Genomic DNA, 15,438 nt, shown 5'->3' with positions numbered 1-15,438 from the left:
CAGCAGGAACTGGTCATCAAAGGTGACCGACATCTGAGGAGGCAGAGCATGGACAGGAGGCTTTCGCAGGCCGTGGAGAGCAGGACTGAGCCAGCTGTTGTGCAAGCCCTCCCTCCATGCCAGCCTGGGTACAGCCTCCTGGGGAGGAAGACTCTATCTTAGAAAAGACATGAGACAAGAACCCTCACGGGCTTCTGGGAATGAATAAAAGAATAAGACTATGTATATGTTCTCTGTGGGTTTGGAATCTTTAGAGTCAATTATTATGTACACTATATAAGAACTCTCAAAACTTAGCAGTAAAAAAACCCAATAATCCCACTAGAAAGTGGGCAAAAGACACAGAGACATTTCACTGGAGAAGTTATACAAATGGCAAATAAGCACATGAAAAGATGTTCAACATTATTAGCCATTAGGGAAATGTGAATTAAGACTATGATGAGATGTCACTATATACCTATTAGAACAGCTAAAATAAAAAATAATGATAATACCAAATGCTGGCAATGATGCAGAGAAACTGGATCTCTCATGCATTGCTGGTAGGAATGGAAAATAGCTTGGTAGTTTCTTAAAAAACTAAATAAACACACTTGTAATATATGATCCAGCCAGGATGCCAGGATATATGATCCTGGGCATTTACACCAGAGAGATGAAAACATGTCAACATAAAAGCCAGTACATAATTGTTCATAGCAGTTTTATTTGTAATAGCCCAAAACTGGGGAAAAAAATATCAAATATCCCACAAGAGGTAGATGGTTAAACAAATCACGGTACATCCTTACCACGGAATTCTACTCAGCAAAAATGGAATAAAGTATTGATACATGAAATAACTCGCATGGAGCTCAAGGGTATTATGCTGAGTGAAAAAAGCTCCTCTCGGGGCTTCCCTGGTGGCTCAGTGGTTGAGAGTCCGCCTGCCGATGCAGCGGACACGGGTTCGTGCCCCGGTCCGGGAAGATCCCACATGCCACGGAGCGGCTGGGCCCGTGAGTCATGGCCGCTGGGCCTGAGCGTCTGGAGCCTGTACTCCGCAACGGGAGAGGCCACAACAGTGAGAAGCCCGCGTAACGCAAAAAAAAAAAAAAAAAAAAAAAAAAAGCTCCTCTCAAATGGTCATGTACTGAATGATTATTTTTATAAAATTCTCAAGATGTCAAAATTATAGAAATGGAAAGCAAATTAGTGGTTGCTGAGGACTAGGTATGGTGTTGGGTGACTATGAAGGGTAGTACGAGGGAGATGCTGTGGCGCAGGAATAGTCCTGTATCTTGCGTGCAGTGGTGGTTACACACATTTATGCATCTATGTGAAAAAATGATACAGAACCCCACACATAATGTACCAGTGTCAGTTTTCTGGTCTGACACTGTACAGTAGTTACATTAGATGTAACTATTGGGGGAAATTGGGTGAAGGGCACACAGGACCTTGATGCTATCTTTCAGATTTCCTACGAATCTATAATTACTTCAAAATAAAAAGTGAAAAGTAAAGAATCAACTATGGAAACTGTCCTCTCACAATCACCAATATGTGTCAAGAACCTTAAAAATGGCAATGCTCTTCCCCTTAGGATTCGCTCTCTGCCTAGGCATTTAGCCTTAGAAAATAATCAGAGATGCTCAGAAAAATCTATAGGCTAGGATATTCATGAGTTCATGATAATTTAAATGCCCAGTTGTAAGAGAAGAGTTAAATAAGTTATGTTCTATCATTGTGATAGGATATTTGAATAGCTACTAAAATCATGCTTTTGAGAAATATTTCATCATACAAAAAATGCTTACAAGAGCATAAATTTAAAAAAAGCAGCCTACAAGGGCATACGTACAGTATGGTCTTAATTTATTTAAAGCATATCCACAAAAAATAGAAGAAAATGCATCACTATATTAATGATAATGCTATTATGAGGATTTTTATTCCTAAAATAAACATGTATTGCTTTTATAATCAGAAAAGTAAACATCTTATCCACAAAACTTAGTAGCTCTGAAGCAAAAGGGGGGAATATGTGATAGCAATTTACTTTGGACCCAAGACTCAGGCTCAGTATAGAAATGTTCCAGTTTATAATGAAAAAGCCTTTCCTAGTAAAGATGGTGTCTGCAGGCAAGCCAGTATAGAATTTGGGACATAATTAAAAACCTCAGGTGTTGGTATTGTTCAGTTGGGGATAAGAGAGGCGAGGAGGGAGAGAAAACACATTTTGCCAGTGCCTGTTTTTCAGGAGCCCATGTATACATAGACACTGCTTTTTTACAAGGGGGAATGGAAGGACAATTTACAAATGTGTGCTCATGCTATGACCCCCAGGGACGGGCAGGGGCTCATCTCCTGGGCCATGACTCCTTTTAGTCCAGAGCAACTCTGTGGAGGGCGAGGAGAGCTGTGAGCCTTTAGTAGCCAACACTCAACAGCTGGGACATGAGGGCACTGGCTGTGGTCAGGGGGCCTATAACATCTCTCGAATGGCCCATAATTATGCGAAATATTATGATGAACAATCTTGCACCTCAATCTTTAGGTGCATCTCTGATTACCTCCTAGAACAAATTCCTGGGAGTAGTTTAAACAAAGAGTATTAAGAGCCAATAAATGTTTATTGAACATTTGGCTGGAGGAATAAATAAAGGGAGAGAAAAGATGCTGGGAGATTGAAGGGATAAAGGTGGTATGTGGAGGGCAGGACCAGGTGGATCTATTGAGCGCTGGATCTGGGACTGGGCTCTGGGGGAGACGGTTGCGCTCACCTTGGTGATAGGACCACAATGGGCCTGGTACTCGTTGAATTCTTTCTGCAGAGGCAGCGGGTACTTCATCGCACGAATGGTTCCCACCGAGGTGCCCACAAACATCATGTGCCCGGAATGGGAGATGACGATGGCTGTGTAGGTGACGTCAAATGCTGACATCTCTCGAAGGACCTGGAACACAGCCAGCTCTGTTCAGGGTGAGGGGCTGAGCCGTGTACCCACTGTCCCCATGTCATTCTCCTCCTTGCTTCTAATAGCAGCATTAGGGCAAGTTCTGGATTTTAAAATGTGTTTTTTCCATTTGTTTTAGCAGCTGGACGGTATGTCCAGCACATACTAAATATTTCTTGGCTGCTTGACTGATGAGTAAGCAGCTCTAGGAGTTAGGAATAATACTAAAAAAGGGAAACCTTCATAAAGCATGTGCCAAGCAGTGTTCTATGGCTTTTACAGGTTGTAACTCATCCAATCCTCACAAAAACCCTTTAAAGATGGTGAAACAGTCACAGAGATACTAGGTAAGTTGCCTCAACTCAACCACCTCCTAGGTAGCAGTCAGGCTCCCAAGACTATGCTCTTGACCGCTATTCTAACCGTGTATCTCAAACTAAGAATGGGATGTGGATCATAAACTTATTTAGCAAACATTTATTAATGTCCATTATATAAACAAAAATCTATTCTATCAGGGAATTCATTCATTCCTTTGCTCTTTAATTCACTCATCAACCCACCCACCCATCTAGCCACCAAATATTTACTGAATGTACGCTGTGGGCCATGCATTGTGCTAGCTGGTAGGGATACCAAGAGGTGTGAACCACGGCCCTGCCCTAAAGGAGCTTTGTTCTGGTGCAGCGCTGTGGAAGCCACCACAGAGTCAGGACCAAGCTACTTGGGGGCACACTGGAGAGACACCCTACTCTCAGCTGGGCTTGTGGAGAAAAACACAGCCACATTTGCAGGAAGTGTCTTTGCTGAGCTCTTCTCTCCTCCCTCAACTATTTAGAGCCAACATGTTAATTCTAAAATTTCAGAGTAGTTTGGGGATTTCCAAACAAATACGGTAGCAAGCTTAGGTGATAGCAATAACTAGAGCTCTGTTTTTACCCCACGAAAGCGCGTGCAGATCAAGGGTTAGAGCACAGTTTAGAGATGCTGCTGACCGCCATCCCTGGAGGGTAGGAGAGAAGTTACAGACAGCAAGCAAAGTAGAAATGGAAAAGGGGCCCACAATTTAACCCAGTCAGTTGGACGCTGGGCAGGAAATTCCAGGAGTAACAATTACTGAGCTGACCCTATAGGAATGAGGAGCCAGGTGTTATCCCATGAAGAAGGGACGCTGTTCTCACAGGCCCCCTTTCCATCCCTTTCTGCTGTAAACACAGGAGGCTGTCTTCTGCAAATCAGGGCAGCAGCCCAGAGGAGGGACAGGGGCAGACTTACTGAAGAATCTGCTATCTCCTTGAGAGTCTGGTCTGATCCAACAGCAAAGATGATTTTGCCATCAGGGGAGATGGTAACACAGTTGTAGCTGCAGGACTTGAGCACACATTCTGTCTCTCTCTTTCCTGTGGACAGATTCCATTCATATACAGCACCATCTGTGCCACAAGAAATCAGTTTGCTGTCATCTGTATTCCATGCAACTGAACGAATCTATGGGGGATGAAGAAATACCCAGTTAGGAGTGTACACACACACACACACACACACACACGCACACGCACACGCACACACACACACCTCTCATGGAAAGGAGGATAACTTCTTACGTGTTCCACTAGACTGAGGCAGAATGTCCTTTCCTGGTACATGCCCTTCAGTAAACACTAATCATAGCTTTGTGGGAAAGTTAACATTCTATTTTCTCAGATGCTTGCAAAATACTGAAGATGAAACATTCCCACTTCCATTTCACTTTATGAGTATAAAGACGGAATCATAATAGCTCCTCTAATGCTACAATCAATCATTGCTATGTTTTACAAAACCTTTTTATTTTGAAATAATTATCTATTCACAGGGAGTTGCACGAATCGCACAGAGAGAGGGTTCTTCCAGATGGCAGAGTAAGTACCTCAGCTGACCTACCCCCCACACAATAAGGTAACTGTTAAAAACGATAAAAACAGTTATTTAAAGTCTTTGGAAATTGTCCTAAGGGCATGCAGCAAATGTAGAAACATTCGTTCAGGAAAATCTACTCAACCTCAGTAGGAACAGAGACTGTGGCATATGAGCCATAATCGGCTCCTTTACCCTCTTCAGCTTCAAACACTTTATTCCTGTGTACTCTGGGCAGGTGTGGCCAAAAGATGGGGCTCCCTTTCTCCCTGGATCTCAGTCTTTGGCTATGGCTTCACCCTGGGAAACCTGCTGGTGTTTCTTATCCCCACCTAGAAGCTCTATTCCAGGCAGGCGTGGCCAAGAAGACCTCATCTTCCTTCCCCCAGCCAATCCCCACCTGTTTGTGGAAGCTCTACTCCAAGTGCAGAAACACGAGAATACCGGTGCCCCGACTGCCCTGCCCCAGCTAACTCGTAGGGTGAGGGTTCCGCACCATGACGTGGGAGCTGAAAAGATGAGGGATTCCACCCCCTTTCCACCTGCAAGTGCCACTCACGGAGTAGGGATGTCACTCTTGGAAAAGAAGGTCCCTACCCCCGGCTCTGGTGCAGTGGAGCAGGGGTTCTTCCCAGAGGGAAGTCAGCCATAAGACAAAGAGCCCTACAGCTCTGCCTGAGGAGACTGACTTATTTGGAACAGAGCATGGAGAATTCCATCCACGGGCATCATCTAAATCAATGGAGATCTAGGTGGAGGGCAATTAAGAGAAGGCTGGTAACTCCTTGATATAAGCAAGATGGCAGAACAACAGAATTGTAATAGAGAGGACAAGGGAAAGTGCCACTCACGGAGTAGGGATGTCACTCTTGGAAAAGAAGGTCCCTACCCCCGGCTCTGGTGCAGTGGAGCAGGGGTTCTTCCCAGAGGGAAGTCAGCCATAAGACAAAGAGCCCTACAGCTCTGCCTGAGGAGACTGACTTATTTGGAACAGAGCATGGAGAATTCCATCCACGGGCATCATCTAAATCAATGGAGATCTAGGTGGAGGGCAATTAAGAGAAGGCTGGTAACTCCTTGATATAAGCAAGATGGCAGAACAACAGAATTGTAATAGAGAGGACAATGGAAAGAGACAGTCAAGAGAGCCCTTCTGGGATCATAGACAACTCTGGGGATCGGGAAGGCTGTATGTACGTGCAAGGCTGCACCCACTCAAGAGCAATCAGAGTAGGATATGGGGAACACTTGAAAGCATCTCCTAAGCTGCACAATGACACATTAACACAGGGCGGAAGCATCACAGGCACAAGGGGTTTAAACACACCTGACCAAACACTAACTGAATACTAAGCTCCTGACCCAGGGGCATTTCCCAGGAAGTCAGGCTTAGAAATAAAACCATGCTTATATCTGGCAGCCTGGAAGGCTGTGTGCATGGCTGAGGCTGCACCCTCTCAGGTACAATCAGAGAGGGAAACCTCCAAACTGCTAGTCTCTGGCTAAACATGGAGCAAAAGCATAAACTCAATGAACTGTGACAGCAGCCTCTAAGCCAAACACAAATCCAACAGAAAAGGGTGAAAATCTAACTGGCTAAGGGGCCTTAAGCACCATCTATGACTAATGAGTGGCTTAGGTCAACCCAGGGGCAAGCCCTAGGTAGCCAGGCTAAAAGATCAAAATAGAAAAACATCCGAGAAGAGACATCCGAGGCTGCCCACTGTAGGAGAAAAAAAAAAGATTTCTCAGAATTAGTTCAGCCAAGTTGCTAAACAAAACAACCAAATAAAAACTTTCTAGCCTTTTCCCCTTTTCGTATTTGTAACTCCGTTCTCCCATAGAGAGAGACTGGCTCCCATGAACTCCAATACATTAATGGATTTTCTCAATCTCCTTATAAATAACAAACCTGCTGACCCACTGGCTACCTCTTTGGGTGTTCCCATGACTACAGTCCTGTCAGCCACATCTCAGTCCTAGCTCTGCCATGTCTCAGTCCTAGCTCTACCTCTTACATTGCATTTTCTAATTGCTTTCTACTATCATGTAAAAATACATTTAAATATAGTTATCTTATTTCCAACAATATTCTTAGATTCACTAATTTTAATAGTTTATCTGCAAATTCTCTGAATTTTCAACATACCCAATTATGTCTGTGGTGATAGTTTTATTTCGTCCCGTCCAACCTTCATGCCTTTTATTTTGCTATGGCCTGAATGTCTGTGTCTCTCACTACCTCCTCACCCCAAAATTCATATTTTGAAATCCTGACCCTCAAAGATGATGGTATTAGGAGCTGGGGCCTTTGGGGGGTGATTAGGTCCTGAGTGCTTCCCTCATGAGCCCTTATAAAAGAGGCTCCAGAGAGCTAGCTTGCTCCTTCCACCATATGAGGATACAAGAAGTCTGCAGGCAGGGAAGAGGGCCCTCTCCTGACCATGCTGGCACCTTGATCTTGGACTTCCCACACTCCAAACTGTGAGGAAAATTTTCTGTTGTTTATAAGCTATCCAGTCTATGCTATTTTGTTATGGCAGCCCCGTGGACTAATGAATAGTTCATTTCCTTGCCTTATTGCACTGGATAGGACTCAGTACAAGGCTAACAGAAGGCATCATGTTTTGTCTTCTATCTCAGAGGGAATGCTTTCATAATTTCATAATCAAGCTGTGCTGTTTGCTGTAGGTTTTCTGTGCCTTTTTTTTTCTCCAGGCGGCACTTTTTTTTCTATTTATTTATTTATTTGGTTGCACTGGGTCTTAGTTGTGGCAGGCGGGCTCCTTAGTTGCAGCACGTGGGCTCTTTGGTTGCAGCAGGCAGGCTCATTAGTTGTGGCTTTCCGGCTACTTAGTTGTGGCCTGCAGGCTCCTTAGTTGTGGCATGTGAACTCTTAGTTGTGGCAGGCATGTGGGATCTAGTTCCCTGACCAGGCACATGGACTCCTTAGTTGTGGCATGTGAACTCTTAGTTGTGGCAGGCATGTGGGATCTAGTTCCCTGACCAGGGATCGAACCCAGGCCCCCTGCATTGGGAACGCAGAGTATTACCCACTACGCCACAAGGGAAGTCCCTGTAAATGTCTTATATAAGATTTTTAGGGACTTCCCTGGTGGTCCAATGGTTGAGAATCCGCCTTTCAAAGCAGGGGATATGGCTCGAGCCCTGGTCAGGGAACTAATATCCCACATGCCTCAGGGAAAAAAGCCTGCGCTCTCTAGAGCCCGCGTGCCACAACTAGAGAGCCCGTGCGCCGCTACTGAGCCCGTGAACTCTGGAGCCCACACGCCACAACTAGAGAGAAGCCTGCACGCCACAACAAAGAGCCCGCATGCTGCAACAAAGATCTGCGTGCCACAGCTAAAGACCCGGTGCAGCCAAATAAAATATTTTTTAAAAGTACCTAAAATTTTTTTTATAATATAATAAGCTCCCCATTATTTTTAGTTTGTTTTTTAAAATCATGAATGTATGTTAATGGTATAGATTTTTATTATATCTGGATTTATAGAGATAAGCATATGCTTTTTTATCCTTACTACGTTAATGTGGTATTCACCAATTGATTTCAAAATCTAAAATAACCTTGCATTCCTGGAATAAATCAACATGGTCATGCTGTATTATCCTTTTAATATATTGCTTGATTGGTTTGATAATAATTTATGTAGGACTTTTTATGTTCATACAAAAGACTGGTTTATCATTTTCCTTTCCTGTGATGTCTTTGACAGGTATCACAATTATGCTGACCTCCTAGAACAATGTTGGAAGTACTTGCTTTTTTTTTTTTAATTCTCTAAAAGAGTTTTTTCAAGATTAGTGTCATGTTTTCCTTAAAACTTGATATACTTCTCCAGTGATAGTTTTCTTTGTCAGAGGTTTTAAATTACAGATTCAATTTTTCTAGGAATTTGTCAGTTTGTCTATGTATTCACATTTATTTGCATAAAGTTGTTCATAATATCTTCTTATGATCTTTTTTAATGTCTATAGGACCTGTACTAATATCCCCTTTTCATTCCTCACATTGGTTACTTATATCTTCTCTCTTTTATTCCTCTTAATCAGCTATGCTAAAGGTTTGTTCATTTTGAGTTTTCAAAAAATCAAGTTTTGTCATGTACCACAATGTTCAATGCAGCTCTATTTACAATAGTCAGGACATGGAAGCAACCTAAGTGTCCATCGACAGATGAATGGATAAAGAAGATGTGGCACATATATACAATGGAATATTACTCAGCCATAAAAAGAAACAAAATTGAGTTAGTTGTAGTGAGGTAGATGGACCTAGAGTCTGTCATACAGAGTGAAGTAAGTCAGAAAGAGAAAAACAAATACCATATGCTAACACATATATATGGAATCTAAAAAAAAAAAAAGGTTCTGAAGAACGTAGGGGCAGGACAGGCATAAAGACTCAGACGTAGAGTATGGACTTGAGGACATAGGGAGGGGGAAGGGTAAGCTGGGAAGAAGTGAGAGTGGCATGGACATATATATACTACCAAATGTAAAATAGATAGCTAGTGGGAAGCAGCCGCATAGCACAGGGAGATCAGCTCGGTGCTCTATGACCACCTAGAGGGGTGGAATAGGGAGGGTGGGAGGGGAGACGCAAGAGGGAGGGGATATGGCTATGTATGTATATGTATGGCTGATTCACTTTGTTATACAGCAGAAACTAACACACCATTGTAAAGCAATTATACTCCAATAAAGATGTTAAAAAGATAAAAATTAAAAAAAAATTAAGTTTTGGCTTTGATGATCTTCTATTGTGTGAACGTTTTCTGTTTCATTAACTCCTGCTCTTATCCTGATGACGTCCTTTCTTTTGTTTTCTTTGAATTAATTTGCTGTTCTCTTTCTAATTTATTGAGCAGGATGGTTATACCACTGATTTTCATCTTTTTCACTTTTCCAATACATGTATTTAATGTTATAAATTTCCCTGTATGCATGGCTTTAGCTGCATGCTCCATCTATATTTTCTTTTGTTTTTGTTTTTTCTTGCAGTATTACACATGTAAGCCTAACATATATCCCTGGTGGGAGACAAGTGTTATAAATTCTTGTAAAGTGATGAAACATGGCTGCTCTGCTGGGTTGGTGAGGAGGGCCTCCTATGGGGGTGTGCGTGGTCCTGGAAAGAGCATCACATTCACCTGGTGTGCTTTCCTCCGCATCTCCACAGTCACACTGTTGGAGCTGAGGAAACGCAGCAACTCTCAGTACTGCTTGTGCTTAACAGCACTTTTGCTTGTGACCTGTTAATTGCTAAACTCAGTGGTCACTTTTTAGTATTCACATCCCACTCTCTGACATTTAATACCACTGATGACTTTATCCTTTTGGAAACCAGTTCCCTGGCTTCTTTGATACAATTCCTCGATTCCAGGTTCTCTTTGCATTTCATTTGCAGTCTCTCTCTTCTTTACCAGTCCCTTAAATGTTGGTCACTCATCTCCTGCCCAAGATCTCAGATTCCGCATGAGCCCTTGGTGATCTAATCTATGCCTCTGACTTCTACTGACTACCACCTAATCCCCTGAATTGGAATTTTTAGCCTTGACTTCTTTCTGACCTCTGCACTCATATATCACACTCCTGGACACATCAAACATAACATGTCCAAAATGGAGCTTAATATCTTTTTTCTCTCTGTCCCTACTACTAAAGCCATGGTTTAGTTCCTAGCTCCTCTTTCACCCTCATTTCCTAGCTGATCTCCTTCACTCCAACTTCCCTCCCCTCTAATCCATCCTCAGTACTGTTCGGAGAACTATCTTTCTGATACCATTCCTTGCTTTCTTAAATCCTTCCGAGTGTTTCTCATCACCTACATACTAATGTTCAATTCCTTGGCATGGCATACACACTCCCTGGTGCAGCAGACTTCTCCAGCTCCTCCTTCTATCACTCCTTAAATGTGCCCTATAAACCACAAACCACCATCCTATTCTATACTCCCATTCCTTCAGCTACAACACATCCTGCTGCTTAGAATGCTTTTCTTTTCCCATTGCTAGTTCTCTCCAAATTCATCTGCTGACTTCTTACCCTTTCAATCTTTAGTCTCTCCCTTTTCTGCATGCTCCATATCTACTTTATCTTTAGGAACTACTGGTTTTACTTCCTAAATATCTTTTGAATCCATCCACTTCTTCCTATTGGTACCACCTCCATCCTGGTCTAAAGTACTAATCATTTATCACGTAGATAACAATCTCCTTACCATTTCCACCCTCGTCCTTTTCAATACAATCTTCATTCTGCAGCCAAAGTAATGTTTTAAAATGCAAATATGGTCATATCATTTCTTGTCCTAAAAGTCTTCAATGATTTCATGGAACAGGAAGGATAAAGTATAAAATCCTTAAAAGGCCTACAAGGTTCCATGAACAAGGTTCCATGAACCTGGGTCGCTGCTAACCTCACCAATCTCAGTTTCATTCCTGATACCTATGCTTCAGTCTCACAGATGGTTCCTCCTATACCCTTAGAAATCTCCCATCTCGGGCTTCCCTGGTGGCGCAGTGGTTGAGAGTCCGCCTGCCGATGCAGGGGACACGGGTTCGTGCCCCGGTCCGGAAGGATCCCACATGCCGCGGAGTGGCTGGGCCCGTGAGCCATGGCTGCTGAGTCTGCGCTTCCGGAGCCTGTGCTCCGCAACGGGAGAGGCCACAACAGTGAGAGGACCGCGTACCGCAAAAAAAAAAAAAAAAGAAATCTCCCATCTCAGCGTCTTTGTTTATTTATTTTTTTTTGGCTGCTTTGAGTCTTTGTTGCTGCACATTGGCTTTTCTCTGGTTGCGGTGAGAGGAGGCTACTCTTGGTTGCGGTGCGTGGGCTTCTCATTGTGGTGGCTTCTCTTGTTGTGGAGCACAGGCTCTAGGCACGCAGGCTCAGTAGTTGTGGTGTGCGGGCTTCAGTAGTTGTGGCACGTGGGCTCAGTAGTTGTGGCTCATGGGCTCAGTAGTTGTGGTGTGCGGGCTTCAGTAGTTGTGGCACGTGGGCTCAGTAGTTGTGGCTCATGGGCTCAGTAGTTGTGGCTCACGGCCTCTAGAGCACAGGCTCAGTAGCTGTGGCACACGGGCTTAGCTGCTCTGCGGCATGTGGGATCTTCCTGGACAAGGGCTTGAACCTGTGTCCCCTGCATTGGCAGGCGGATTCTTAACATTGTGCCACCAGGGAAGCCCAGGGTCTTTGGATCTCTATCTGCAATGATTTTCCCCACCAGCTCTGTCTGATTAATTCCAAGCCACTCCTTAGGACCAAGCCTTCGTGAACATCCCAATTTCCCTCATCATGCCCGCTCCTCACCACTTCCTCTCATAACAACCCATATTTTTCTTTCACGGAGTTTACTACAGTTAGTACTTAAATCTGTCTGTGCATTTGTTTTATTGTCATTTCCCCCAACTAGACAGGGACCTTCAAGGGAAAGGAATCACTTCTCTTTTGTTCACTTATACCCCATTGGCTAGCATGATGCTTGGCTCTGAGTCCTTGTTTACTTGGACACTGTTCACTCACTTACCTTCCCTGTGTGTCCTTTCAGATTCGAGACGTTCTCCAGGCTGGTGGTGGAAAAAATGTGAATCACATTCCCATTGACTGCAGCAAACAGGTGACCTCCATTGCTAAAGCAACACTACCAGGAAATACAGGAAGAGAGCAAGAATGAAAGACAGTAGTCTATCTGGAGGTTACAGTTGAATTCAGGGTGAAACCATGCGTAGGACTGGGAATCAGGGGAAGGTGCAAATAAGACTGAGAAGTGGCTGACATCTTCACTTTCACTATTCCTGTAGCTCATATTGGCCAAGATGCTGACACTACCATGTGCACGAATCATGAAGGTGCTTGGGTCAGAGAATAGAACACTCATTTTGTCTGCAGAAGTTTCAGAACAGGGGAGCAATTCCTCAAATCACTGTCTTCATTCCACAAGTCATCTCAGGGGGAAATCTGATGGGCTATTGTCTCTCCCTGTTGCTCATTTTCCCTGGCCCCTCCCAATCGCCAAACTTGCCTTCCCGGCTGTGACTCCGATTCTGTGATAACTTTCTTTTTAATGCTTTTAAAAAATATATTACTCCACAGTCACAGAGTGGACTGATCACAGGTGGGATCTCACATGGTTTGGTTCAGTGATATATTTTGGTGGGCATAAAAGAAAGAGGATAGAACCAACATATGCAATAAGTTTGGTGGGAGAATTGGATTTCTTTTTCAGCCACCAGAATTCTCTAAGACAGTCTTTGGTCCTACCTCCCCAGTTGTGCTAGTTCTTGATATTTCAACTCTGGCTTTCCAAGAAACTGGACCTTTATCTCCAGCAGTTCTTACCTCTTTGCACCCTCTGATAGAGTATTCTTTGAAAGAACGTATATCATCAATGAGTAGATTCATAAGGCGTAGTTTGTCAGCAAACCCTACTACAATGTAGTGTCCAGATGGGTGAAGGCTGATTGTATAAGCTTCTTCTTGGTATTCCTTAAATAGTTCTAGGGTGCTGTAAAAAAGATAAATTATTGAATATAAGTCTAGCCCACTGAGTCCCTCAAGTCCTCCATTGTATCTGGTACATATTTTTATCCTAGCGTTTGAGATACTTTATTACTTGCAATTATTGGTGCCTCTTTTTCTAGATTTTGGTTGCTTGAGGGTAGTGTCCAGCAATGAGTATGGCAAGTAGGGGGACTGAATATGGGGTTGTCTAGACATGTTGAAGGCACAGCTCCATTTAGATTTCCAAATCAGAAGTATTGCACAATTTTTTTTCCAGCAGCCCCAGCAGCTATATACAAGAGCAAAGAAGTCACGTCATGGGGCCAATCTAGGCTGGAGATTCTCAAGGAAGCTATGCCAGGAGGATAAAAATCACTGGGAGCTGAAGGGGGTTGGGGCAGTGATCTGGATTCAAAGGGCGAATCAATGGTCTGGAGAGCTCCGTGGGGCAAAAAGCAGGTCTAGTGGGGGTGAGGGGATATAGGAAAGCTAGAAGGACACAGGAGGGTATGTAAGGACAGGAGATATTGGGATGTTTCTTTATGTCCCACGTGCCAAGCATGGTGTCTGGCACGTAGCAAGCACTGAATAAAGTATAAAGTGATTTTCTAGCTCATGCAAGAGTGAAAAGTAAAGAGAATAAGGTAGTTTGACTGACTTGATTAAAAAAAAACTTTTCCAACTGAAAGCTTCTAAGTAATTAAAATTTCAAACCTCTAATTAAAATAATTCCCATGGAAAATTTAACAACTGAAATCGTGCATATCACAGTAGCAAAGCCTTTCATTCCTTACTTTGATTCATAATTCCAGATGCGAACAGACCGATCCACAGAGCAGGTGGCAATGAGGGGTTTGCGGATGCAAGTAGCTAGACCAGTGATGGATGCTGAGTGTAACGGGTACATCAGATACTCAAAGTGGGCAGGCTCCCCCTGGAGAAATCATACAGAATGGGATCGGGCAGAGGAAGCAAAAGGCTGGTAATGCACTCCAGCTCTCATTACTACTTATGGACGTTAATTAGCCCAGATGCACAGAAATCAGGCTGTGGGCAAACTGCTTTAACATTATGCATATTTTCCTATACCATTATTATTTTAAAACATCGTTTTAATGGCAATAAAGTATTTTATTCTATGAATATAATTTATCTATCCTTTTATTCTATGAATATAATTTATCTATCCTTTTACTATAGGAATATTTAAGTGGTCTCTGATTTTGGTTAGTTAGGGATAACACTAGACTAAATATTCTTACGTGTAAGTCTGTGTTCCTCTCTGATTACTACCTTAGGTACTGTAGGGTAAGTGCCTGACATTAAGTTTTTAAGTCTCAAGGCATCTATTTCAAAGGACATCCATCTTGAATAAACATATTGCCAGTTGTATGACACAGCTACCAGCCAAATAATCTGCCAAGAAATTAAGCCATCCCCACCCTTGAAGACCCCTTTTGCAGAAAGTTCTGGATAACTTAAATAACTGACTTCTTGAGTGACCCCACTTTTCTCTTCCTGTGCCCTAATTCTCACTCTCATGGCTAAATGACCATTAAATAAATAGTGAACTCACAAAACCCTAGACACCCCACCTTCAAACCTTAATAAATGCAGAGCCCCAGGTCCACCTCTCTCTTTAACCATGGCCTCACTGTGTGGCCCCTGGGCTTGCTCTGTACCCTCCAGGCCCTGCGAGTAAGAAATCTTGTTCCTCAAAGTTCCCTGATTTTTTTTTTTTTTTCTTTTGCGGTACGCGGGCCTCTCACTGTTGTGGCCTCTCCCGTTGCGGAGCACAGGCTCCGGAGGCGCAGGCTCAGTGGCCATGGCTCACGGGCCTAGCCGCTCCGCGGCATGTGGGATCTTCCCAGACAGGGGCACGAACCCGTGTCCCCTGCATCGGCAGGCGGACTCTCAACCACTGCGCCACCAGGGAGGCCCCCCTGATGGTTTTTGATGAAGTACATCCTACAATCACAATAGGAACCAAAGGGCCAGTCAGGCCACAGCATTGGCCCTGGTTGGGGGAGTGTATATGGGGCCTTTTCTAGGAGTAATACAGCTCCCAGGGAGTGCC

General features: G+C 43.6%; 1 protein-coding gene across 1 annotated transcript in view; it reads right to left on the bottom strand.

The window, feature by feature from the left end:
- Nucleotides 1-15,438, bottom strand: part of CFAP57 (cilia and flagella associated protein 57) — a 75,845-nt gene that overhangs the window by 36,283 nt on the left and 24,124 nt on the right. The window contains exons 6-11 of the mRNA XM_007468275.1: nt 14,156-14,295; nt 13,200-13,365; nt 12,388-12,501; nt 4,218-4,430; nt 2,769-2,942; nt 1-33 (exon numbers count right to left, since the gene is read on the bottom strand). The exon at nt 1-33 is cut by the window's left edge and continues 135 nt beyond it. Coding sequence (XP_007468337.1) covers nt 1-33; nt 2,769-2,942; nt 4,218-4,430; nt 12,388-12,501; nt 13,200-13,365; nt 14,156-14,295 — 840 coding nt within the window. The remainder of the gene's footprint in view (nt 34-2,768; nt 2,943-4,217; nt 4,431-12,387; nt 12,502-13,199; nt 13,366-14,155; nt 14,296-15,438) is intronic.

The sequence above is a fragment of the Lipotes vexillifer genome, unplaced genomic scaffold (assembly GCF_000442215.2).
Source record: "Lipotes vexillifer unplaced genomic scaffold, Lipotes_vexillifer_v1.1 scaffold661, whole genome shotgun sequence".
NCBI lineage: Eukaryota > Metazoa > Chordata > Mammalia > Artiodactyla > Lipotidae > Lipotes > Lipotes vexillifer.
The sequence above is the reverse complement of the archived record's forward strand: the minus strand, read 5'-3'. Positions and strand labels throughout refer to the sequence as shown.